The sequence below is a fragment of the Monodon monoceros genome, unplaced genomic scaffold (assembly GCF_005190385.1).
Source record: "Monodon monoceros isolate NGI ecotype Baffin Bay Population unplaced genomic scaffold, NGI_Narwhal_1 Super_Scaffold_22, whole genome shotgun sequence".
Taxonomy (NCBI): domain Eukaryota; kingdom Metazoa; phylum Chordata; class Mammalia; order Artiodactyla; family Monodontidae; genus Monodon; species Monodon monoceros.
In genome coordinates, this window is record NW_021703779.1 from 637,385 (window position 1) to 663,899 (window position 26,515).

A 26,515-nucleotide genomic window follows, 5' to 3' on the forward strand; every position below is an offset into this window, starting at 1 on the left:
TTGTGCCATTTGAAGAAAGCCTATTTTAGGCTGATAGAACATTAGGGGGCAATCAATTTCTGAACACACCTTTGCCCAATAAAATAGAGAATATGCACTTTTCTTCCCCAGGAAGGAAACATGGGGGTAAAGAACCCATACGCTTTGTTATACCAGGTGAGAACTCATTAGGTAGAACTCACCTGTGGCTCTGAAATAACAGGATTGCTTTGTGACTCTTCCTTTTCTCCCCTCTCCTAAAAGTACACCTCATTTCTGCCTTTTTATGTATCATTTCCATGAAATTGGTTACAGCAATTGAAAGTAAATGTTACCTTTACATTATTCTATCCCTTGTTTTTTGCTGGACACCAAAGTAGCAGATACTCAATTAATATCTAACATCTTAATCATCTCCGTGGATAACAAGGCTGAGAAATCACGCTGGCTTTGGGCAGGGTGCCAAGCCTTCTTGGTGACAGTCACACTATTTTAATTAATTTTCAGCTGTATTAAAATGACTAGCCCTAGTATCTCATGACTGATAGCATATTATATTGTTTTGCAACACACACACACACACACACACACACACACACACACACACACACACGCAGAGCAGAACCTTGTTAGTTTAAATTTTTTGTTTGGGTTTGTGTTTAAGTATTCACACTACCTTATTTGGAAACAACCAAAAAAATCTCAGAAATAAACAGATAGTTCTGAATGAAGGTATAGCCGCACAAGAGTCACAGTGGGACTTCCACGCCGTACCTGGCAGTGTCCAGGTACACAGTTCAGCGGGTCCTCCTACCTTTATGGAGGTGGTGCAGTCAAAGCGAAACGATTTGGTCTGCCCATTTTCCAGATAGACTTTCAGGACGTTTGGCATAAAAAGAAGTGAATTATCCTTAACAGTTTCCTATTTAACAAAAAAAAAAAAAAAAAAAAAAAAGGAGGGGGTGTAAGTCAGTTGAATTAGGATTCTGCCCTTTGTAGAAGCAGCATATATCTGCAATTTATTCTAATCACAGCATAAAACAATAAAAGAATCAAACTCCCTAAGGCCAAGCAAAGTATCCCTTTGGTGATATCTGAGTTCAGCTGTTCATAGCAAAATTCTTCTCTTCTAGCTACAAATAACTCAGCTGAATCAACTAAAAGAACTTTTCCCGTCAGAAGATCGATCAGATGAGTTTTTTTTTTTAAATTTAAATCAAGGTTTCCCACTAGAAAACGCAATGACAGAAATAACACCTTTGTAATTAGACCACAATGTTTGGGACCACAAGGCCAGACTTTAGCAGAGCAGCGTGTCTTAAACAGAAAGAGGACCAGCAATGACGATGTTTCACATGATGCCTGTCGGCAGGGGTCATGATGGCGAATCACAAGCATTAACAAGCTTCAAGTTTAAAGTAATTTTGTGAAATGATTTTTAACCCATTTAGCGATGTTCCTCAAACTCCAAGGGGATATATGAGGAATGGGTTAGTGTGTTAAAAGAATAAAACACTGTCTGTAACAAACAGATAACTTAAAAATAAGTCAAAAAGAGATGTTTGAAGCGCAACCAAAAGTAAACAAAAGACACACATTCCTTTGAATTTTCTCTTCAACTGGAAGTGGGGAGAGACAAAAGGGGGAGCAGGAAGGCAAGTTGGGTGAGTTCCACGAACACGTGGTTGGTCATGAAGCCACAAGAGTGGAGGGGAAGTCAGCAATTATGAAAGCGTTAAGTCCCTTCTTTTACAGATGAGGAAATTGAGAGGAGATGGCCAGAGATTTGCTACCGTCCTACAGTTGGTCCATGAGAATTCAGTCCCTAAGTATGTCCGAAACAGGCTCACGCCTTTCGCTTCCTGTTTCTTTCTCTGACTCCCCTCCCCTCCTCTCTACTCCTGAGGGCTTCACACACGACTTTCCTGCTGCCCAATTCACTGAGTTAGTACAGCTCCAAGTCCAGAAGGAAGGCCACACAATGACTCAGAAAAGCAAGAGGAGACTGGAAAGGAAGCGGGTCACAAAGGCTGAGGGCCAGACAGCAGACCGAACGTCCCCGCCACGCTCAGGCCTGTGGTGAGGCTGCGAATGCTGCAGATGCTCGACCCCCAGAGCTGTCCCCACACACCAGCTGCTTTTTATCCAGGGACAAGGGGAAGCTGCCACAGCAGCTCCTGGAATCATATTCTCTCTAAAGATGCGTAAACTGATTGCCCAATCTCATGCTCAGAAGCTTGAGAAAAGATGAGGTATGTTTCCCACGACCCTCTGTGTCATAGTCATTCCTCTGGGACTGGAACTAACAGCCTTAAACTGGGACAGTCTTGTTCTGAAATGATAATTATGGTAACTCTGCATCCAGAGTGATGGGGATTCACCGAGAGGAACAGAACAGACCGTGGTGTGAAAGGGGGCAGAGGGGATGGGGTGGGACATGGCCACTGGGAGGACAAGGCCACAGCTAAAATGTACATGGGGCAGCACAGCCTTCGGCCCCATCCCACAAACATCACAACGGTTTGGTAGACTGGCCAGTTAAGCCCCTGGATTCCGAGTGGGGCAGACGCAGGTCAGCAAGTTTTGGCCAGAAGACACTTGGCACCATGAGTGCCTTGCCCGGGATATGCAGGCCTCTATCTGCAAATTCAAATCCAGGACCACCCAGGGAAGAGTCTGTGGCCCTTAGCAAGTATATCGTGGATGAGATTTTTATCCCTTTGAGTTTATTTAAACAACAAAACCTCGACAACAAAAGGTGGCATTTCAAAGGTCCAAAAAATATGAGCACCCTGGACGGTAGCTTGCTGACAACCAAAAATACTAGGCTATATTTTGGGGGAAAATTGAAAATAAGCATCCTATCAATGTTTGCATCATTCATTTTGAAGATCAATTATGTGCCTGAGTAATCATGATTCCTATCAAGACCTATTGATGGAGGTGTGGGCAGTACTTCTTCACTCCTGGTTGCATATAGGAAACTTTTCCCATCATTTTAACTTCTTTCCATTTTGATTAGTTGAAAGAACAGAGACATTTTATTTTGGATAAGGAAAACCTCAGGGGAAACCCTTCTCAAAATATAGAATGGGCTGTTATATGGAAGAATGCGTAGTTGGCAGAATGGGGAGAAATAGGTGCAAGTTTCAAAGAGGCATATTCTACTCAACATGAGGCAACGTCAAGTGATCTCAAATCAAACGAACTCCTTTGTAAAGTAGTGAAGTCTCTAACTCTGGAAGCATTCAAGGAAACACCGGACTACTATGTATTCTGGGTTTGTAAGAAGGAATACAGCTGGCACAGCCTGGCGATCTCTCAAGCCGTCTACAATCCTGAGATTCGACACCCCTGTGAAATCCAACAACCAATTCTGAACTGATCATTCCAGCGGGGTGACTGGCTCTGCTTAGTGCAAAGCCCCTACACCTCAAGGCCTCTCTTTGAGTCACCAGCGGGTGTCTGTCAACTCACCGACACTTGGCCGTTGATGATGACCTCCTCGGAGAATCGCACTTTGACTGGATTGGACTTTAACCTTGCCTTTTTTGCAGCACTAATAAATGCTGATTTGGGAGACTAGAAAATAAGAAAACATTTGATCTGATTATTGGTAATGTAAGGCCAACCTTGTAAGAATTGTTTCCTATCTTTATCCTCCCAGATATTTAACATTTTTGCTAAAAAGTGTTTGGTGCGTGCCCAATTCAAGGACTAAATACAAATTATGGATGCAGTTGAAACCCTGTTATGTTCATCAAGCAATAAGTTTGATTTAGCCACCAGACCAGAACTATACACAGCATCTTCCATGTTCTTACTGAGCACATTTCCAAGGACCTTTTAAAATGACAGTTGTGGAAGTACATAAATCCTGCTTCCAATACGGAGCTTTGAGTACCATGCAGAAGGTTAGGTGGTAGCCAAATCTCATGTTCGGTTTATGACAAGTTGCTCATTAGTTATGTATTTTAACAAGGTGGAGAAGAGCCACTGATAGTTCTAAAATGACTGATAATCCTACTGTCACTCACATTAATGGTGTATGGGCACGTGAGCAGGTAAGGGGACACACACGCACACGTGCAAAAGCTCCCACGCTTTATGAGCCCAAAACTTGAGTTTCAGCCTCTTACTGGTAACCTGTGATCCTATAACCTTACTTAGAAGTGAAAGGTAGAGAGGAGGTCTTGACTTAGAAGTGAAAGTCAACTGAATCACTTTGCTGCACAGCAGTAATTAACCCAACCTTGTAAATCGACTATACTTCAATAAAATAAATAAATAAATAAGAAATAATATCAGAAAAAAAGGTCGACTTCATGTTCTGCCTCATCTTCTAGGCCCTCTGTACTGTCTTTCATTGGAAAGAGGGGCTGAGGGATTCAGTTGGTCTCCCTCAGAAATGGGAAGGACAATGATAAAACCTGCTTAGAGGCTGTGATCTTGGTCAACTGCCTTCATCTGAGAATCAGCCTCACTGCACTGTTTTAACAAAGCCTGTGAGGGGAAGGGAACTCATGTGGTAGGTGAGCTCCCTACCATGTTGCAGGCACCATCTGTTTATTTTGAAAAAGAAATGCATTCTCTATTGAACCTAATACAGAGGTAAATATTTAGCTTGAATCATACAACTGCAATTTTATAGATTAAAATGGTCAAATATTGGAAACGGCACACGGTTCAGCCTAACGTTTTTCATACTATACAGTTCTAAGAGATTGAGGCTGTTGTGTAAAGAATTCTAGTAATTGACTCTAGAGTCAACACAGAGGTTCATCCTCCTGTGTATTGCATTAACCTCAAAGCACAGAAGCCAGTTAGGGTGTCCCATACTTTGAATTTCAAGTAAAATGAAAACAATAAAAGGATTCCCATCTTTGTCAAATACAAGTATACTGGAGATCAATTTAAAAACAATATGATGGAATGGATAAGTTAAATGTGGTCTAGCCGTACAATGGAATACTATTCAGCCACAAAAGGAATGAAGCTCTGATACACGCTACAACACGGATGAACCTCGAAAACATCATGATAACTGAAAGAAACCAGACACAAAAGGCCACGCATTGTATGATTCGATTCCACTTCTACGAAATGTGCAGAATAGGAAGATTCTGTCTCTACGGAATAGAGACAGAAAGCAGATTAGTGGTTGCCAGGGGCTGGGGACGGCAGTGAGGAGAATGTGGAGTGACTAATGGGTATGGGGTTTCCTTTTGGGGTGATGAAAATGTCCTGGAACTTGATAGTGGCAATAGTTGCGTAAGATTCTGAATGTACTTAATGCCACAGAACTGTACACTTAAAAACGGTTAAAATGGTAGATTTACGTTATGTGTTATAATAAAACAATCATTGTTGGAAAAACACATGATAAAACATGTGGATGTGTATTCCTGGGTGGAGTTCTGCCTTAATGCTCAGAAAATCCTGTTATTTCAAAAGTTCCCGTGTCTTAAGGGCAGCATAGATGGATGCTTTGGCCTCCAGAGTTTCAATTCTTCCACTTATGCAAGATGTTCTAAGAGAACGGCTGCCCTTTAAAAACAAAATGAAACAAAACTCCAGAAAAACTCTGAATGGCTCCTCAAAAGAATAGCTTTGAACATGCTCAATGTGACTTTTAAAAGTCCTACTACAAAGCTGAAGTCATGGGACAGGGATGTTCTCTTCAGTACCGTAATTACAGGCCAAGCTTAGTCATGATGAATGAGCAAATCATACAGTAGGGAGTTCATTTGCTTTTGATATGCCATTTTTTAGCTGAAGGGAAAACATTATTCTCCCGTAATGATTTTAAGCAGGGGATATTTACGTTGGCACAATGCGTTTAGCTCAAGTGAAGCGGCTGTAATAAAGCTACCCAGAACAGACACTGCTAATTAGATGAGATATTTGAATGCAGTAACACCGCACTTCCCCAGCATTGTCTGGGAATGATGTATTTCACATGTGTTCAGTGTGCCAGATACTGAGGTTCATTCCTCTATGCATCTGAATTTTTAAATGTGGTATTTTACCTTATTTTTCTAAAACGTTACATAATTCCTTGCCTCAATAAAAAATATATTTAACAGAATGTAGTTTCTATGCATCTCATTTGATGTATAATCTTAGAATGCAGTGATGTTCCTATGGAAGTACAGAGGGTTATTTGCCCCTAAAGTGGTCCCATAGAGCAGAACTGGTCAAGCTGGGGATGCTTGTCTCTTCTGTCTGTAGCTATTGCATGCCTGCTTCTTGGAGCCTCATTCCTGAATTTATTTCCCATGCCCTAATGACAAACCTGGTAATCTAGGAAAACCAGAAAGAAAATTAGATAGCCAAGGTAGTTAAGTAAATATTACTTTATACATATTTTGAAGTCAACAGACCTGGGATAAGAATCTAAGAATCCATACAAGTTGCATTTTTCTTGTTCTGGATTTGTGACTATTTCATATAATGGACATACATTTTAAAAATTACTTTTTGATGATAAAAACATTAGCTCTACAAGTCTGAAGGTTACTGAATTAGAATCAGTAAAGTAATGGCTTCTTCCACTGGCTGGAGTTACCTCTGGTACATGGGGTATGCAAACCAGTCATGACTGCAGTTTTGACTCAGATCTCTCTTTGTCGCTAAAAAATATACAATGTGCACCACCCAAAAACCTGATACGTTAATTCCTGGCAACCTGCCGACCAATAGGTGCTGATCACAAGCACTTCATATCCTGTGGTGGAAATGACAAATAATTACTATTTCGAATAATCAGATTTTCCGGCTGTTAATTAATTTTAAGATTAAAAGGCCTCTAATCACCTCTTTCCAAATTTGCACCTCTTTCCAAATTAGCTGTTGCTAAGATGGCCACGATAGATGGCTGACATGCTCCTGAGGCTCTTAGAAGTCATTATAACTTAGTTTGAAACAAAACTACAGACGTAAGATAAATTTCTCAGGGTATATGCTACCATACGACCCAGCAATCCCATTACTGGGCATATACCCTGAGAAAACCATAATTCAAAACGTCATGTACCAAAATGTTCATTGCAGCTCTATTTACAATAGCCAGGACATGGAAGCAACCTAAGTGTCCATCAACAGATGAATGGATAAAGAAGATGTGGCACATACACTCAATGGAATATTACTCAGCCATAAAAAGAAACGAAATTGAGTTATTTGTAGTGAGGTGGATGGACCTAAAGTCTGTCATACAGAGTGAAGTAAGTCAGGAAGAGAAAAACAAATACCGCACGCTAACACATATATATGGAATCTTAAAAAAAAAAAAAAGGTCACGAAGAACCTAGGGGCAAGATGGCAATAAAGACGCAGACCTACTAGAGAATGGACTTGAGGACATAGGGAGGGGGAAGGGTAAGCTGGGACAAAGTGAGAGAGTGGCATGGACATATATACACTATCAAACGTAAAATAGATAGCTAATGGGAAGCAGCCGCATAGCACAGGGAGATCAGCTGGGCGCTTTGTGACCACTTAGAGGGGTTGGATAGGGAGGGTGGGAGGGAGGGAGATGCAAGAGGGAAGAGATATGGGGAAATATGTATATTGTATAACTGATTCACTTTGTTATAAAGCAGAAACTAACACACCACTGTAAAGCAATTACACTCTAATAAAGATGTTAAAAAAAAGAGATAAATTTCTGAAGCTAAGTGTAAGGTCTTGAATTTGCCAACCCTGTAGCTCTAAAGGACACTTATATAGTAGGCACTGAGTACATACTTAGTGAGGACTAACTAGCCCACAGTTATCACCGGATGACTTAGTTTGGACTTCCCCCAAAGCAGACCCTAAGACCAGGATTCACAAGCAGGTAGCTGATTTGGGAGACGCTCCCAGGGAGCATGGGTAGGTGAGCAGGGGAAGGGAGACAGGGCGGGTGAGGAAGCCAATGAAGCATTCATTGTTAAGTCAGGCACCACTGTGAGCAACTGGCGTTTAACCCTGCTGGGAATGTCTGGAAAACACGGCAGGCTGTATGCCTCAGAGTTACACTGACTGAGGAGAGAGGGAGCTGGGGTATTTATCCACCAGCTCCTGTCAATCAGTGATGAAGTGGCTGCTCTTCTGAGAGTGAGAATTCCTAGTGGAGTGCTCAAAGAGCACTTCTGGCCTGCTCCATGAGCATGGCCCTGTGGCCAGAAATAACCCACAGGCAAGGAATCACTGGTGCTCTCAGTTGGAAATTGGGCCGGCATGCTCAGCATGACACATGCCAAGGGGATATGTTCTGGGTTCTGACAATATCTACTATGCTGGAGCTTCCAAGAGGAGGTGTGTAGCCTCCCTCAGGTATGTGGAACACAGTGAAAGGTAGGCAGGAAGTGAGAGGCAGGCAAGCAGGTCTCTCAAGTTTTTGGCCTAGAAAAAACCTGAGGGAAGGTGAATCATGGTAGCTCAGGGATGCCAGAACTGAGAGTGACTTAGCCCAAGTCCCACTGACTTGGGGTTGTATGAGGAGAGGTTACAGAGACTCTTTAAATACTCTCTGTCTCAGGTAATGTTGGACTGGAAAGCTCTGAAAGTTCTAGACTTGGGAACTATGGAAAGGAAAGAGGGGAGCAGCTGGCCAAGAAAGATCTGGAATAAAAATGGTAACAGTAGGGCTTCCCTGGTGGCGCGGTGGTTGAGAGTCCGCCTGCCGATGCGGGGGACGCGGGTTCATGCCCCGGTCCGGGAAGATCCCACATGCTGCGGAGCGGCTGGGCTCGTGAGCCATGGCCGCAGAGCCTACGCGTCCAGAGCCTGTGCTCCACAACGGGAGAGGCCACAACAGTGAGAGGCCCGCGTACCGCAAAAAAAAAAAAAAAAAAAAAAAAGTAACAGCATAAGGGAAGAAGATGGTGTGTCAGAAAAAAACAAATAAAGTCCACGAGTAACCCAAAAATTCCTCTTCTAAAATTCAATCCTGAGGAAAAGCTATTAAATACAGATAAAGATTTATACACAAAGATGTTCTCTGCAGAATTATTTATAATAGAAACACATTAGAGACAGTGGGCTTAATGATGGGTGTTGATTAAGGAAATCTTGGTTCAATGTAATGTTTTACAGCCATGTATATAATGCTTATATAGAATCCTTGATGACACGGGAAAATGCTTGATATACTAAGTAAAAGATGCAGAATAAAAGTGTACATGTAATATGATCTCAACTGCTGACAAGGCATTAGAACAAAAAGACTGGAAAGAAATAGGCCAAAATGTTTACACTGGTTGTCTCTGAGGATAAGTATTGCCAACACATATTTTTCTGCTTCTGTATTTCCTTCTGCACTTCCACAATTTTTCTCTAAGAAATAAAGTAAAAATGGTGGAGAGAGAGTCCTCCATAATACTTAAAATAAGAAGGCAAAAACCTGTTAAGAATTATTTCTTATCAAAGAATTTTGGGAATCCTAAGACTTTTCTCCCAAGCTCCCTTGACCTGGGCCTCACTGGAGACTGATTTCTGTGGCTGGGTCATGTTGGGGTGCCCTGGGGACACGTGGAGTATGGCAGAAAGCTGTAAACATTGGCTCTCTGTCTTGACCAGATCTTATTATGCAGAAGAAACACAACATAAAAAAATGCTGACCAGTAAGCTGCAAAGAAATTAAAATGCTGAATGCTATTGTCTGTAATAAAAGTAGAATTTATAGACTTTCTTTTGGTCTGGTGGGTCCTCTGTTTCTGTATGTCCGTTCTGGTTGCCAAGAGAATGTTCATCAAATACATAAAACCTTTAAAAAAAGCCATTTGCTTATAGGAAAATCCAAACACAAAAATATAAGTAAAACTTCACAGTCTCTTTTCCCATGTGCACCCCTCTCTCCATTTAATGTATCTATTTAAGTAACTTTGGGGTTTCAACTCTTATAATTCAGAGGAGGAAAAGGTCACTTTGGACTGGATCAAGAAGGGAAGACTTTAGGTGTGGGACACTGGTTCCCAAGTGGGGGTGATTTTGGTCCCCAGGGAACATTTGACAGTGTCTGGAGACATTTTGGTTGTCACCACTTGGGACAGGATGCTACCGGCATCTAGTGGTAGAGGACAGGGATGCTGCTAAACACACCTCCCAACAGAGAATTCTCCAGCCCAACAGTGCTGATGTTGAGAAACTCTGGGGTAGCATTCAGAATTTGTGCTGAGACTTGAAAGGTGAGAAGGATTTGGTGAGCCGAGGAGGTCGCGGGTGGAGTATGTGATGGGCATTTCAGGAAGGCGGGCTGGTCAAAGTTGAGAATTCATCACTGGTTGGGAGAGAGTGACTCTGGGGAACAGAGGTGCAACCGTTGGCCATAAGAACAAGCAACACTCCTGAACGTTGACTTTCAATATAGCACAACAGCAGGAGTCAGCTGAACTCCTAGAAAATTCCAGGTTGTCTGTTAAGAGGAAGTTCCATGATTCACGGATAGTAATGAGTATTCATATGAATAACAAGTCATGCAGACTCAAATGACAAAAAAAGCAAGCAAAGCAACAAGACAAAACCCTTAACTTAAATGCAAAACTCCTCTAAGTTTACTGTTTGGGGGTAACATGCGACCCCACATTGGAAAACTAACCTGGTTTGGAGTAAAATGGTTCTGATCTTGCATTACTAATAGGTTATAAAGTAGGAAGAGAGAATTCAGGAAAGACAATGCAAGCTTGTAGTTCCGCCAGGAATTTATAGTTGGTCCATCACTTGCGTATGTTAGACATTCACATTGGCTTTACCCAAATGCATTTGTTCATTGCAAAGAAATGAAGAAGTGTGCATAGATTTGAAGGAGGTGTGAGTGACAACTGGGTTAAATGAAACAATCTAAAAACAGATGAGCTGTACTTCATATGGAAAGAATCGCCAGGTCACGAGGTAGTGAAGCAGGAAGGCCCTTGGACGGGATGCCACCTGACCTTCTCCTTACACCGATGAGGAAACTGGGGTCCAGAGCAGGTGTGGGAGTCACCTTTTATACTGTTGGGAACTAGATCTCAAGTCTTGCTTCTTTTACCTCCTGCTGTCTCCTTAGATTTCAAATCCAAATGTGTGTGTGTGCGTGTGTAGCTGTGTCAAAGAGTTCGGACTAAAAGTAACATTCAATATTAAACCGTGCTTTTAACATATGTAGTAATGACCCTACGTGGCATAACTTGTGGTCTTGGTTAGTTCAATTTGTGATCTTATCACAAACTTGAATACATATTTTTTTCCTGCCTAAAATGACTAGCCCATAGTGCTTAGAAGGAAAATTCCAGGACAGGGGAGATGAAGAGTTTGGTCACAAGATGGAGACCGGCAAATGCCAGAGCCTCTGAATTGATGTAGAAATCTCTATGGGGAAGAAAATAAAAGCCTAAGTAGGTTGGAATCTCTGCCGCTCCATGTGAAGGCCACACAAGATATTGACAGTAAACGTTTGGGGAAAAATCTGAAGGAATTTTCCTCGGTATTTTTTAGTTCACTGACCATGTATGAAATTCACAAGCAATGGCAAATCTATAGAAATAAATAAATAGTAAATTAGTGGCTGCTTGGGACTGAGGGTAGGAAAAGGGATTCATTGTAAATGGAAATGAGGAATCCAGTTGGGGTGATGGACGTGTTCTCAAACTGCATGGTGGTGATGGTTGCGTACCTCAGTAGACTTTATAAAGATCACGGAACTGTACACTTGAAATGGGTGAATTTTACGATATGTGAATTACACCATGATAAAGTTGTTTTTAAAAGAATCATGGGAACTGAAAGCAGTACGATTTTAATCACTCCCCACCTTCCTGACAAGGCCGCTGAAACGTCCAATGTCTCCACCAAATTATTTAAATGGGGGTAAGAGAAACAACCATGCTTCAACTTCCTACAATTAGATATTCCCTTTAGACTTGTGATGCTTAAGCTGGAAACTTAAGAATCACAAGGAAATTCTTGAGTTTTGTGTCATTTCTAGATGTGAGAGGCACATGGGACTGAAAAGTTGATTTTCAAGTTATTTAGGAAATGCACCACTTTCTTTTCTGTCCAATGAAGGATCTGCTGTCATGGAGTACAAAATACAAATAACCAAGATTTTGGAACTGGTCCTGTGAATGCATGTTATTTCTCTCTGCTGTTAGTCACTGGAGTGGAGTGGGAGGGGGAGACTGGAAGTGCGAGATGGTGTGTGAAAGTCTATTGTAACCCATATCTTTTTATAGATGCACTTTTACTCACAGGACACTTACAGGGTAAGGCTGAATGACAGCGAGGAGTATCGATTCTTTGCAGCTTCTGTAAGAGAGAAAACAAAATATTTATGATATGCGCAGAGCCTGGACTCTATCGGTGACGGTGCTCTTTTAAAACAAAATGTGTGATGTTGGCGAATGTTCCTTGGGCTCCCAGGGCAGAGAATCAAAGGGCTCACAAGTGGGCTTTCGGACCACAGAGAAAACTGGAATCAAATGTTCAGCCAGTGGAAAGCTTCCTATTCAGTTTATATTGGGTGATATTATCTGCGACACCAAACAGCAGAGCCCTAAAATAAAACTCGCTGAGGGAAGATTGGATTTTAAAAGCATCAACTCAGTCTCTCAAAATGGATTCTCCCCTTCCGATTTTCCTTTAGCTGCTTAAAATGTCTGTGTAATTTTCTGGAAGGGGATAGAGTTTTAAAAATTCTATCAATTCATTGAATGTCGGTATCTTCTTAGCATCATGAAAGAAAAATGTCACTGTAGGTTTCTTATGTAAAAACAGTATCCCAGTAAATGTGACTTCCCATACCATGTGGCTTTCTAAGGCTGCAGTAACAATGCCCATGACCTTGGGCCGATAAACATTTCAGATGGGCGCTCATTGGGAAATATTGTTCACCATAGGGAACACTGTGTGGCCAAAAGCACAACAATGTAATACAATGGTTTATTTAATTTCCCCCAAGTAACCCAAACCTTTCAAATAACTGGAACCCTTGGGGAAAGACCATATTATGGGTTATAATAGTTTTTCTTCCTTCCTTCCTTTGTTCCTTTTTTATCCTGAGTAGAAGAAAGGTCACTTGCCATTTTCTTGAGGTGGAGCTGACTTTTTTTACTGTAGGAGGTAATTAATTACCTGCTTTTGTGATTTCCTGCCCAAATGACTAAAGCGAAGGGGATCTGTGGCAGTGCTGTTCTCTTGGAGAAGCCACGACAAATTGCATTTCTAGCATTAAGTGCTCTTCAGCCCCTTACTATAAGCCCATTGCCTGGGGAGGACGATGTGACTTGCCCCAGTGGCGGTAGGGGTGGCCCCTGATGGAAGGAGTCGGTCGGGGCAGCGAAGAAGAGAAATCAATGGAGAGGAGAAAGAGGACTAGAATTCAAGAACTGGAGGAAGAATCGAATCAGAACTGATGGCGATGGTGGGGAGGGCCTGTCTGATCCCATCAATTCTTAGTTGCCAAGGGCTGGCGGAAAGCCCCAATAATCGGAGTGGCAGACAGTGTTCCCGTTAGAAGGACTAATAGAGCAACAGTGTAATCAAATGAGAATTCCCAGTGGCTGGGATGAATGATCTTGCTTTGCTGGTGGCCACGGAGCCCCGTGTAGCAGTTCTGGGGAGCAATCTGGCACCCCTAGGCAAACTTCAGCGTCACGAGCACTATGACCCAGCCACTCCACTTTGGTTTATATCACAAAGAAATTCTGCCACTAGCCTTTAAGGGAATGCGGGTGAGGATGTTCCCTGCCGTGGAATGCATGGAAGTGAAGCACTGGAGGCAAGGCGGGTGCCAGCACTAGGAGGGTGGGCACGTGAATGTACGGATGGAGTGTCGTGGAAGGATGCGGCAGGAGGAATCAGAGTGTGGCAGCCGTGGTGTGGGCCTGTTCGTCCTGCCTGGCCTGCTCTACCCAAGTCTGCCCCCAGAGCCCTCAGCAGCAGGCAATGGGCCCAGAACTCATCGTCAGGGCACAGCTGATTGGACCCGAGTGTTGGAATGAGGCCATCAAATCTCTTCTCTCCAGAATCAGAACTAAGAGACACAGACAAAGAGAGTTGGGAGCCGAGTCACATTCATGACTGAATAAGAAAGAATAAAGGTTACAGATGCCAGGGGTCCCCTGAGCAGGCCTGGTTCCCACCATTCCTGAGGGCTGGTTGCTCACCATTTTACATCAGTAAAACAGCTAATGTAAAATATCTCAGTATGATATGTATCATCAGTTCTGGGAATGGGCTTTTATCTCTCTTTTCTCTCATCTACAAGTACTTAATTATTACTTGCCAGACAAGGAGAATTAATGCCATAATGCTTTGGGTCCCTTAGGATTCCAATCCTAGAGGGGAAAAAAGATAGAAGCTACACGTGTTCATATGTTACAGGGTGCTACGATGATGGGGCAGATTCAGCTGAGGCCTCATGCCAATCACCCCCACATGCCAAAACAGGGTGCTGCATACTGTCAAAGGAGGTATTAAAAACCACAGTTTGGGACTCTTATTCATCTTGGGGTCTTAATCATGACTTAATTTTTAAAAATGGTAACAGGGAGAGGCCTGAGGAAGCAGCACATGCCCAAAGAGCAGAAGCTATATTTGCAAAATTATTACCCTTCCACTGAGACAGGCCTTAAGTGTGCAATTCCTGTGGACGATATCTGGAAGACACGGTAGAAATGGTGCCCTGGGGTCATTTAATAAAGGCATTGCTCAACTGAGCTTCTTCCAGGGGCAGGAGGGCCTTAGTAGAAAGATGTAGAAGCTAAGGAGTGCTGGACACAGCCAGCCGTTGGGTACCATCTGACTCAAGGGAACTGCAGTTGGAACAACTCAACAGAGAAGTCTTCCAGAAATCTACAAATGTGTCCACAAGTCAACCTACACGATCTTCCATGGACAGAGGAAACCAATGTCGGATTACCTTGGTGCCAATCGAGTGAGAACTTTCCTGCTTTCTACCTCACTGTCCTGGCCTCATTTCAACGTGGAAGAAGCCAAAGCTAGAGAAGAATGTTGGGGAATGCCCCTTAACCCAGCACAGGCTTCCCAGGCCGGAAATAGGGGCAAGGGAGAAATTCTGTGGAGTTGGCTGTTTTGACTATTACATGACAATTGAACATTTTAATTACAGATTACAGGTTGTTGTGATTACAAGTGTCCAAGTGACTGGAGAAATTTTCTGAACCTGCTCAATACATTTGCAGACCTGCCTGAGATTTTAATGAAGACCTGGCCTTGGAGAGCTCTTCTGAACGGGCAATGGGGGAAAAGAACAGTTGCTTTACGATTCCATCCTCTGAGACCTACTTGCTACACTTATCCCCAATTTCTCTTTACTTAAACTGACTTGAATAGATCACATTATTTGAGTCCAAACGATCCTTGACTAAGACAGTCTGTGCTTAGAACCTAAAGAAGAAACAGTGAAAAGGTAAATGCAAGAATGAGGGGTATGAGGTGGTAGGATGGATGTGCCCACAAGGCTGTGGAAAAAATTCTCATTTTCCCTACAGCAATGCTCAATGGCACCGTATTTATTTATTCATTTCTGGAAAAAGAAGAAAATATTCACAGCTCCAGTGCAGTCTGTTAGGAGCAGACAAGCCCCTGGAGGAGGACTCATTATACATCTTAGATGCTAACAAAATAAGCATAGACTGCATTAGCTTCCTACTGTTGCTGTAATAAATTACCACAACTTAGTGGCTTAAAACAGCACAGATTTGTTATCTTACAAGTCTGGTGGTCAAAAGTCTGAAACGGGCCTCTCTAGGCTAAAATCAAGGTGTCAATAGGGCTGCATTTATTCTGGAACCCTTTCCAGATTCTGAAGACTTCCTGTATTCCTTGTTTCATGGCCCCTTCCTCCATCTTCAAAACCCAGGCAAAGTAGCATCTTCAAATTTCTCCCTGACTCTCCCGCCTTCCTCTTTCACCTGTATGGGCCCTTGTGATTACACTGGGTCCACCTGGACAATCCAGGAAAATTGCTCCATCCTTAACTGAATCACACCTGCAAAGTTACAGGCTCTGGGGATTAGGATGTGGACGTCTTTAGGGGATCATTACTCTGTCCTATCACAGAAGCTAGCTTCTTTAGTTATCTAGTGCTGCATAACAAATTACCATAAACTTAGCAGCTTAAAACAACACACATTTCTTATCCCACACTTTCTATGACGCAGACAGATGAGTATGATTTAACTTGGTCATCCTTTTCAAGTTCTCTGATGAGACCACAATCAAGTGTTGCCCAGGGCTGAGGTCTCATCTGAAAGCTCAGCTGGGAAGGATCCATTTCCTGTGGTTTTTTGGCAGGATTAAATTCCTTTTGGGATTGCTGGACCAAGGGCCTCAGTTCCTTGCTGGCAGGTGGCTAGAGGTCATCCTCAGTTCCTTGCCACATGTGCCCCCTCAACATGGCAACTTGCTTCAAAAAACGATCAAAGGAGAGGGACTCCTTTGGCAAGATGGAAGGTATAATCTTAGGTAACACAATCATAATCATGGAAGTGATATTCCATCACCTTTGCCATATTCTGTTGGTTAGAAGCAAGTCACAGGTCCCACCCATATTAAAAGAGAAGGAAATACACAAAGTTATGAACAGCAGGAGGCAGGGACCATCCATGGGGCCATCTTAGATTCTGTGTGCCACACCAACAAAGAAAGATTCACAGCCAATTAACCTACAAGTATCTCAAAAGTAGTGTCCACCCATGACTTCACCTTACACAGAACTTTTTTCTGTCAAGAATGTCAGGAAGAAGTATTGCACAGTATACCTTGTTAATTTGAAAATGGGAACCATTTTTCAAAATACGTCTATTATATTTACAGCATTTAAATTCTTTGTGTCTATACTAATTCCCTGTAACTTGCCTGAAACATAACCTATATTGATTTTAATTTTACCACTTAAGGAGTAAATGAAGTTATCTGAAGTGAAATAAAACATTCCAATATGTTATTTAACATTAGGACTGGGGATATGCTTTTCTTCCGTTTTCTCTCGCCTATAATTATTGAATTATAACCTGCCAGACGAGAACAATTAACTCCATAATGACTTGGATTCCTTAGAATTCCTAACCCTGAGATCCTAGGAGGAAAAAAAGAAGACCTAAGCCATTTACAAATAGCCTCAGCAGGAAGATTAGACTTCAGAATGAAAGATGGCACATTCAAGTCATCAGATAACTTCTTTTTATGCAGGCTGAAAACAGCTAGGGACTTGAAAAAAAAATCCAGTTGGAAGCACATTTAGAGAAGTATTATTTCATAATAAATGCCAAGTGAATTTTCTACTTCTAAAGAGTAATTTCAAATTAGAGTGCCAATATTTTTTAAATGGTTGAATTTGAGAAAAACATCATTTTAATCCCTGTATCACAGTGCTGACCTGCAGAGGAAGATACAGTCTAACCTACCCTAAACCACTCCTATCAAATTTGCCTTTAATTCCTCTCTCTTCATTCATTTAACAAAAGTCTTTTATTTTTTGATGGTAAGTCCCTTGAAACATGTTTGGGACACCCAGCATCAGGGCTTGCAGGGCATTCTTTGGCACCACATCCCATTTTAAAATTTCATTGGATGGGATTCTGTTGTAGCAAATGAATAACCTCAGATTCTAACGAGGCTTTCAGTATTAAAATCCCTTTCAACAATGAAGCTAAAGTTGGTGTTTGCTTTCTTTTAGAGCAGGATAGCTTGGCACCTTTCTTAAACTGATTTTCCCACTTCATATTTACATGATCTTTTTTTCAAAAAATAAATTTATTTATTTTTAGCTGCATTGGGTCTTCATTGCTGCGTGTGGGCTTTCTCTAGTTGCGGCTACTGGGGGCTACTCCTCGTTGCGCTGCGCGGGCTTCTCATTGCGGTGGCTTCTCTTGTTGAGGAGCATGGGCTTCAGCAGTTGTGGCACACAGGCTCAGTATTTGTGGCACGCGGGCTCTAGAGTGCAGGCTCAGTACTTGTGGCACACAGGCCTAGCTGCTCCGCAGCACGTGGGATCTTCCCGGATGAGGGCTCGAACCCATGTCTCCTGCATTGGCAGGCAGATTCTTAACCACTGCGCCACCAGGGGAGCCCTTTACATGATCTTAATATTGCAATACATAATCACATTGGCATGCGCTATTGTATACTTCCCTTCTAGACCGACTAAACAGATTCCCCTGACTAACTCAGAGATCAATATGAATTTACGTTGTGAAGAGCAATGAGATTTCCTTAGAGACTGGGAAAACAGAACAAAATGAAGCATAAACAAAAAAACACTAAAATAAAAAGAATATATTTTATGTCAAAATTCACGAGTGTTGCTTTAAAAAAAGTCCAAACAAGTTAATGAAACGATTTTAAACTTCACAAGTAGAAGGAATCAATTCATGAAGGCTGAAAGGTTAGGCTTTTAAAAGGCAAAATAAAGAGGTAATTTAGGGCGATATATGAAAGAATTTTGTGAACTGTAAAATGACATCCTAACATAACTCGAAAGACTGATGTGTGGTATTTTTATTTGGAAAGAAAGGTGGTAAGGCACAGTGAAAGGGTGTTTGAACTCCCACTTCTAAGGCAAATGCGTGCACACGTAAGGGTCTTTCTTCTACCTGGACTTCAGAGTTCTTCAAAGAGATCAGAAGAATATTCTTTTCTGAAAGCTAGTGTATTTCAGCCCTTAAACTCTCTGCTGGTGGACAGCCACTGTTTATGTAAATAAGAACAGATTAACAGCATTTATCCAATGACTCTTTGCTCAGAAGAACCTTTCTTCAATCGTAAGGTATTATGAAGCCATTGGGACGCCTTCTATTTTCTCTTCCTACCTGAACCTGGAGATGTGAAAAGAACACAGAGATTTCTGGTGCCTAGAAATAATATAAAGTCAGCCTAGCCAATTGCTGGCAAAGCTGGAGGAAAGAATGTTGCCCCTCCTTTTTAGAAAAGTCACCACAGGACTACTTGAAATGGAGGTTTAATACAGTTGACTTTTCCACTGTTCTAAACAGTGACTGCAATTATCCACTGTATCGATTCCTAACAGGTACTGAAGCCATCAGCCGGAGAGAATGGAAACAGCTAACAAACAATCAAGCATGCAAACAAGGTCAACACATTAAGGCTAAGTGTGATCTGCCATGGACTTTATGAAACGTTAGCACTCTCCCCATTGTTGCTGAACCTTGCTTTGCTTCCATAACTGCAAAGAAGAGGAACAGGGTTATTTGTCATTTTTCACTTAGGTTCAAGGGATGCTGAGAAAGAAAATGGGCATAATGAAGCCACCATAGTCATCAGGGCAAAAGACAGGGGAGGTGAATCAAAGAATTCACTTGTCCAGGAGCACTGGCTTGCCTTCTACCTATTGGACAGGCGAGGTCTCTCCCACTACCATTTTCCCCTTGTGTGAGGGGTGATACTGCTGATGCAGTTATATGCTGCCTGTAAGAGATGAACTTCAGCTTGAAGGACACACATAGGCTCAAAGTAAAGGAAGGGAAAATGATATTCCGTGCAAATAGAAACCAAAAGAGAGCAGGGTAGGTATACTCATATCAGACAAAACAGACTTTAAGGCCAAAATGGTAACAAGAAACAAAGAAGGTTACTATAATGATAAAAGGGTCAATTCATTAAGAAGATATAATAATTATAAATATATATGCACCTAATATCAGAGCACCTAAATATGTTAAGCAAATACTAACAGATCTGAAGTGAGACAAGTTTAGTAGCCAAAGAGAAAATGATGAGAATTTAAGGAAAGGAGAATTTATTACTTACTAAGTAATATGTTAAAGAGTTCACCCTGAACAACTGTATGATCATATGGTTCATCTTTTCCCATCTGTGATACACAGGCTCCAAAGATGGTCCTCAATGAAGTATACCTTTTGGTACTCACATCTTTGTGTAGTCTTCTCCTGCTGAATCTGGACTAGTTCTGTGACTTACTTTTGACAAATAGAATATTGTAGAAGTGACACTGCATGACTTCCAGGCCTTGGTTAGAAGAAATCTAGAAGCCTTACAGTGTCCACATGGGTATCTTGGAACATTCACTCTGCAAGAAGCCAGCTGCCACTTAAGTCCAACAACCCTGTGACCACCATGTTGTGAGGAAGCTGGCCCTGTGGAGAAGCAGCATGGGGAGAGGGAGACTCGCCTGGCCAGCTGCAGTGGGGTCAGCTGTCTAAGTCCAGGTGACAACACACACGTGAAAAAGCCACCTTGGACATCCAGCCCAAATAAGCCTTTATACGGCTCCAGCTCCAGCTGTCATTGAACTGCAGCCACATGAGCGAAAGCAGTGAGAACCATGTGAATGAGTCCAGTCAACCCACAGCATCGTGATATAAGAAACTATTTTGTTAAGCCATGACATTTGTTGGGTGGCAGTAGAAAACTGGAACATCCTCTGTCCGTAAAGAGTCTGAAAATTATGTTTTTTAAAAACAGGCAATCAAAGGAGTCAAATGGTTTTGAAATTGAACATGTCTCCCTTATCGAGGAAGGCAAAGTATCCAACCTTATGATTCCCCAGGATACTGGAACGGATACCCACACTTAAAAAAAATACCTGTCATACAGACATGTGGAAGTGTGGAAAAGGACGCTCTAACTGCCAGAGGTGGGGCTACCACAGTTGTAACATTAATTATGGTCTTTTGGAGATTGGGGTGGCAGGGAAAAGAACTACAAACTTAAGGGAGAGGAACAGACCTAAAGACCTGCTCAGAGTCTTGGACCAAAAATGCTTCACTACAAAGAAGAATGTTAAGAGCACAATTGGCGGTGCCTTGGGGGGTATGTATTTGAACTTTGTAGAGGAAGGATTAAAGCACATTGTAATTTTTGGTGTAGAATTAAATAGCTTACATACAACCAATGACTTGAATATAAACCTAGGGAGAGACCAAAATTCTTTGAAAAGTCTAATGCACATTTTACTGAATGCATTTAAGGCTTAGGCTGTGGTTTTCTTTGTGAAGAATATTAAGCTATTCGGTTAAAATCCATATAAATGATGCAGCGATTATCAAAATTAACATTTTAATGAAAGTGTCTCATTTCAATCCCTTTATTTTATTGTATTTTTTAAACCTTTGTAGTAAAATTTCAGGTTAGGCACTCTGATTTAGAAACTGCTACTAAGAGGGTTTTATTGGCATATAATATTTGGTTTTGGTTTGACCTAAATTTTTTGTCCATTTAATTCATTTTTTGCTGAATGAATATTGCCTTTGGCCTTTGAATTACTTACTCTTTAACTAATGGATGAAACTGGTACTTATATTTAAGATTCATAAAGGGCAGCAGGCACTCTTGAGATAAAAACTAAATTATTTTATACACCTGTGTGACACTAAACAGCTCTTGCCTCATACATTCCTTCAATAAGTATTTATTGAGTATCTAGCAGGTAAAAGGCATTTGGGATACAGCAGTGATTTTCAATGGGGAATGACTTTGCCCCGTAGGGGATATTTAGCAATGTCTGGAGACATTTTTGTTTGTCACAATTGGAAGGTGGCTGTTACTGGCATCTAGTGGGTAGAGGGCAGGGATGCTGCTAAATATCCTACAACGCACAGGACAGACCCCCAAAACATTTTCTGCGCAAATGTCAGTAATGCTGAGACTGAGAAACCCTGGGCTACATAAGATGTAATACCCCCTGCCCCCAAGGATAACCACTATCCTGGTTTCTAACACCATAGGATAGTTTGATCCCCATTGGGAACTTATATTAATATAATCACATAGCGTAAACTATTTATTTTCCTTTCTTCTTTTACTCAGCGTTGTGTCTGAGATACATCCAAGTCGTCATGTGCCACTGTGTGAATGTACCACAATTTCCTTATCCATTTTACCACTGATGGACATTTGGGTGATTTTCAATTGGAGGCTGTAAAGAATTGCATTGCCATTAACATCAGTCTTGTATGTGTCTTTTGGTGAATATATGTATGCATTATTGTTTGGCATATTCCTGGGAGTGGAACTGCCGGGTCATAGGGTATGCATGTGTTCAGGCCAACACCCTGTTTTATGTGGCTACATCATTCCTTCCAGATCTCGTGATATCTGTATCTCTTTAATTCTATTGGTTCTAATAGTCTTCCTTTACCTTATTCTTTTACTCTTTCTCAGCGTCTGACTGAGCTCCTTCTATTCTGCCGGCTATTGGAACAAGCTGCAATCCATGAATACACGCTGTCATCTACACACATACTCTTGAGGGCATGTGGAGAAAGTGCCAGTATGACTGAAAGCCATCACCTTGAATAGGCGATCAATTTATGTCTCACAAAGGAGGGTTTGGAGAAGAATGTCTTAAAGTTACTTAAGAAGTAGTTAAAGCTTTGTCAGCTGAGTGAGGGGTGCAAGAAGGCACAAGCATGCAACCTGCAACAGGCCCAGGCTAAATAGTACAAACTCTATTAAAAGTATTGGGAGTCCCAAAGTCCTGGTGAGAGGTTGGTAACAGCTCACCATGACGTCTTTGGAAAGGACAGGGTAAATCTACATCCTCTCATTCATTTCTGGCTGCTTGATTTGCTTCCAGTATGAAAGCATTCTTCCCATCCTATTTCTGCCTGTCTATATCTTCAGGGATGTGTTATTTGAAGAGTCCAATACCAAAATTTTCAAAAGCATTCTAGTTGGCTCAGAACATCTGAAGAACTCTCTAAACCAATGGCTATTTACATTTAAATTCACTAAATAAAATAAAATTAAATTAAAATCCAATTCTTCTGTTACACGAGCCACATTTTAAGTGCTCAATCGCCCCAATTACAGGCTATCATATTCCATCACTGCAGAATTATCTGTTGGACAATGCTCTTCTAGATGCTTATCTAGAGATATTTCCCCAAGGACTACCAAGATGATCCTCCTCCAAAATTTTAGCATGCTGCCTACCTTATTCTAAAGGAAGGGGGCTGTTTGGCCAGCTGGATCCGATTGTTGGAAGGCAAACAGATAGAAATGGTGTCCAGGGACAAGAAATTACGTTGTACAAACCTTGCAGCAGCCCAGTCTCTTGAAAACAATTTTTTCTAGTTTATCCCTCAAATTAAGAAATACTATATTTTTCTAAAATAATATGGTTTCTAAAGATTGTAAGTAATACTGTTTCAGTATTTCCCCAAATGTATTCACTGTGCCCAAGTGCATAGAAAACTGGCAAAAACTTTGAATAACACCAACAATCATAAAATAAGAACTAAATTAAGAGCTAATATGTCCCAAATGATTACCACACGCCAAACATTGTACTACTTATGTTACTTGTGTTCCCTAATTCAAGCTTCCCAATAACCCAGTAAAGAAGGTGTTGTCATGTCCATTTTAGAGATGAGAAAACTGAGGTTCAGAGAGATGACTTAAAAGGTCCCAGTTCACACACTCAGTAACTGGCAAAACCAGAACATAGATTCTAAATCCAATGTCCTTAATTGTTAAGTTGTTCTGTGGAAATTCTGATACGGATCTACAAGCACAGAACTTAGAAGGCACCAGAGTGGCATTTCGGCAGCCCTGGTAATGCTTCTAAGGGTGATGAGTATTATTAGTACTTATAAGAAGCTTCTATTTCTCATATGATTTGGGGCAAATCGCATCACCCCACTGGGCTTCACTTCTTTCATCTGGAAGAGGAGGGAGCTTGGACTAAAGTAGTGGTTTCCAAACTGTGCTCCATGCAATCCTTCTGAGACAGGGACACGTGTCAGTGGGAAGAGCTCTGGATACCCCTGTGTCTTTTCAACCGGAAATCCTCCACTGCTTTATGTATGGGGACTGTGGGTTAGGTTTCTGTTGAAGAAAGGGTTCTACTGCTAAAAGCAATAGGAAAACCAATGGATAAAATGATTGCTACTGCTTCATCAAATTCCAATAAGCCTTAGTTTGCAATTCTAAATCCAATTTTGAGTTCCATGAAGGTGTCCAGCATCCTCGTCTAACTTAGAAAACAAAGGTTTATTGGATTTTGTTGCTTTTCTATTCTTCACGTTTTAAGAATGACAGAAATATTGTTTGCAATTTTATATTGCAAATGTAGAGCAACTCAGTAATAATCACAACACCCTAGGAGCTAGGTAATACTATTATCCTCATTTTGCTGATAAGGAAATGAGGCTCAGAAAGGTTACAGCACTTTTAATAAAGTCACATGGCCGGAAAGTGGTAGCATTTACTTCCCTGACCCTAGACTTTGGGCTTGGCCAATGCCTGGCTTTGGCCAATAGAAGGAGGTACAGAGTGCCAGGTCAGAGCCTACACTTTTAGAGGCCTTGCGTGTCCCTTCTTGCCCACTCACGCTCTCCATTGCCATGTGCATGCCATACCCAAGCTAGCCCCCGGTCCAAAGAGGATGATAGACTTGCGGTGTAGTCCTGAACTGATCCTGCCTCTTTCAGGCAGGCCCTCCCCAACCAGTTTTCAGATGCATGAGAAAGAAATGCTTATTTCCAGACACAAAGGACAAATATTATATGATTCCACTTTTATGAAATATCTGGAATAGGCAGTTTCATACTGGCAGAAAGTAGATTGAGGTGACCAGGGGCTAAGAGTAGAGAGGAATGGAGAGTTTTTGCCTAATGGGTCCAGAGTTTCTGTTTGGGGTGATGAAAGTTTTGGAAATGAGTAGTAGTGATGGTTACACAACGCTGTGAGAATAATGAATACCTCTGAATTGTACACTTAAAAGTGGTTAATGTGGCAAATTTTACATTATATATATTTTACCACGATAAAAAAATAGGAATGTTTGTTGTTATAAGACATTGAGATCTTGTGGTTATTTGTTATGAAGCAATAGCTGACTGATATAGCCTCTGTCTAATAGTATGACAGCTATTATGTAGAGAGAACAATGAGAGTTTGATGGGACAATGAATATGAGTAAGAGACGAAGAAAGAGGGGGAAAATATCAGACTCAACATCTGGTTTGCTAAATGAAATCTCTCCATGTTAAAAATAAATTGGGGGCTGGGCCATGGAAGGAACAGACTGTTGGGAAAATTACAAGAGACCATTTACCAGTGCATTATGCCATCTTGGGGTCATTGCCATGGAGGCACTGCTGTCATGGGTTATGTAAGATGATCAGAGGAATTCGGGAAGCTGGAAACACTTTGAAAACATTAAAAAACTTGAAGCCAACACAAATTTGGAGGCTGCAAGCTTGGAAGAGACTAGAAAGAGACAGGTAGTGTCATCTGCCAAGTTGAAGCTGTTAGAAAGTGTACTTCATATCCCGAGACAATTCTTGAAAAAAAAATCACATTCTTATGCAATTCAAGTCAATTTGCCTTGAGAGCTGCTTTCCATTTCCCTCTTAGTTCTGAAGATATTTATGTTTGATTCTGCTCTCTTTCAGCGCTGACTCCACCTTCTGCTCACCAGTTCTGCGGTGCTCGCTCAATACAAGAATTTAATATATTTTTAAATGATAAAATTAAACAAAGGGCCAGAGACTGTGATGGAATACGTGGCACAATCATAAATGGGAGGTGGCAGTTGAAACCTTTTTTATACATAGGCTGAGGGGCATGAGATTGTTCAAAAAATGAGGTGGTAGCCAAAAGTCTCAGCAGCAAATGATGTGATTGCAAAATGGAAATAATAATAATCATAACGGTAATAATCATAATAGGCCTGTTCAGAGGACTGCTGTGAGGACAAATTATAGATGGGGGAACTGCTTTTAGTATCTTGGAAGAAAGGTGTTATGCAAATTCCAGTTCTTTTTCTTTTAACTGCTTTTCCTTAAAGACTGCCAAAAAAAAGAAAAGAAAAAAAAAAAGATCCTAGTGGGTGGATGAGAGCAGGGATTGAGGGAGGAAAGGGAGAGAAAATAATTTAAAGAAGCAAGTGACAGAAGTACTACTTGGCCATCGCTTTGGCTTTAATAATCTTCATCCACCTAATCGCACAGCTATGTAGGAGGTGGGGTGATTGCGAGATTCTTTCCCCACCTCTTGCTCCTGGCCAGGAAGTATCTAGATTTTACGTCCATTTTTCTAAGAGCATCTTCTCTATCTTGTTGAAATGGCTGTTGCCTTCACTTCCATCATTGTGCCCTGTGTTTTTAGCACTGACTGAGAATATTCAACCCACAGGGAACTATAAATGCCGGGTCCCAAGGGCAGGCACGGATTCTGGGTGCTCGAGGACAGTTAGTGTGCAAAGGCCAGTATGTGCAACTGTTGTTTGAAACTGAGCATTTCAGAAGGCAAGGCTGAAGAGCAGCTTGTTGCAATCAACGGCGAGAGAAGTTAAATTCCTATCTCGGACTCCATGGAGATGGCTGACTTTGCCATGTGAGATGGTAACGAGAAGCTTATGTTTTTCACGACAACCAAGGCATGAACTGTTTTTCAAATTAATTCATTCAGGGACTTCCCTGGTGGCGCAGTGCTTAAGAATCCACCTGCCAGTGCAGGGGACACGGGTTTGAGCCCTGGTCCGGGAAGATCCCACATGCTGCAGAGCAACTAAGCCGGTGCGCCACAACTACTGAGTCTGCGCTCTAGAGCCCGTGAGCCA

The 26,515-nt window shown here is 41.6% G+C and overlaps 1 protein-coding gene across 2 annotated transcripts in view; it reads right to left on the reverse strand.

Annotated features, from left to right (window-relative positions):
- The window catches only part of FRMPD4 (FERM and PDZ domain containing 4), a 538,713-nt gene that overhangs the window by 35,420 nt on the left and 476,778 nt on the right, over positions 1-26,515 (reverse strand). For both annotated transcript variants that reach the window (XM_029239932.1, XM_029239931.1), the window contains 3 exons: positions 12,204-12,249; positions 3,457-3,561; positions 794-901 (listed from right to left, as the gene is read on the reverse strand). In XM_029239932.1, coding sequence (XP_029095765.1) covers positions 794-901; positions 3,457-3,561; positions 12,204-12,249 — 259 coding nt within the window. The remainder of the gene's footprint in view (positions 1-793; positions 902-3,456; positions 3,562-12,203; positions 12,250-26,515) is intronic.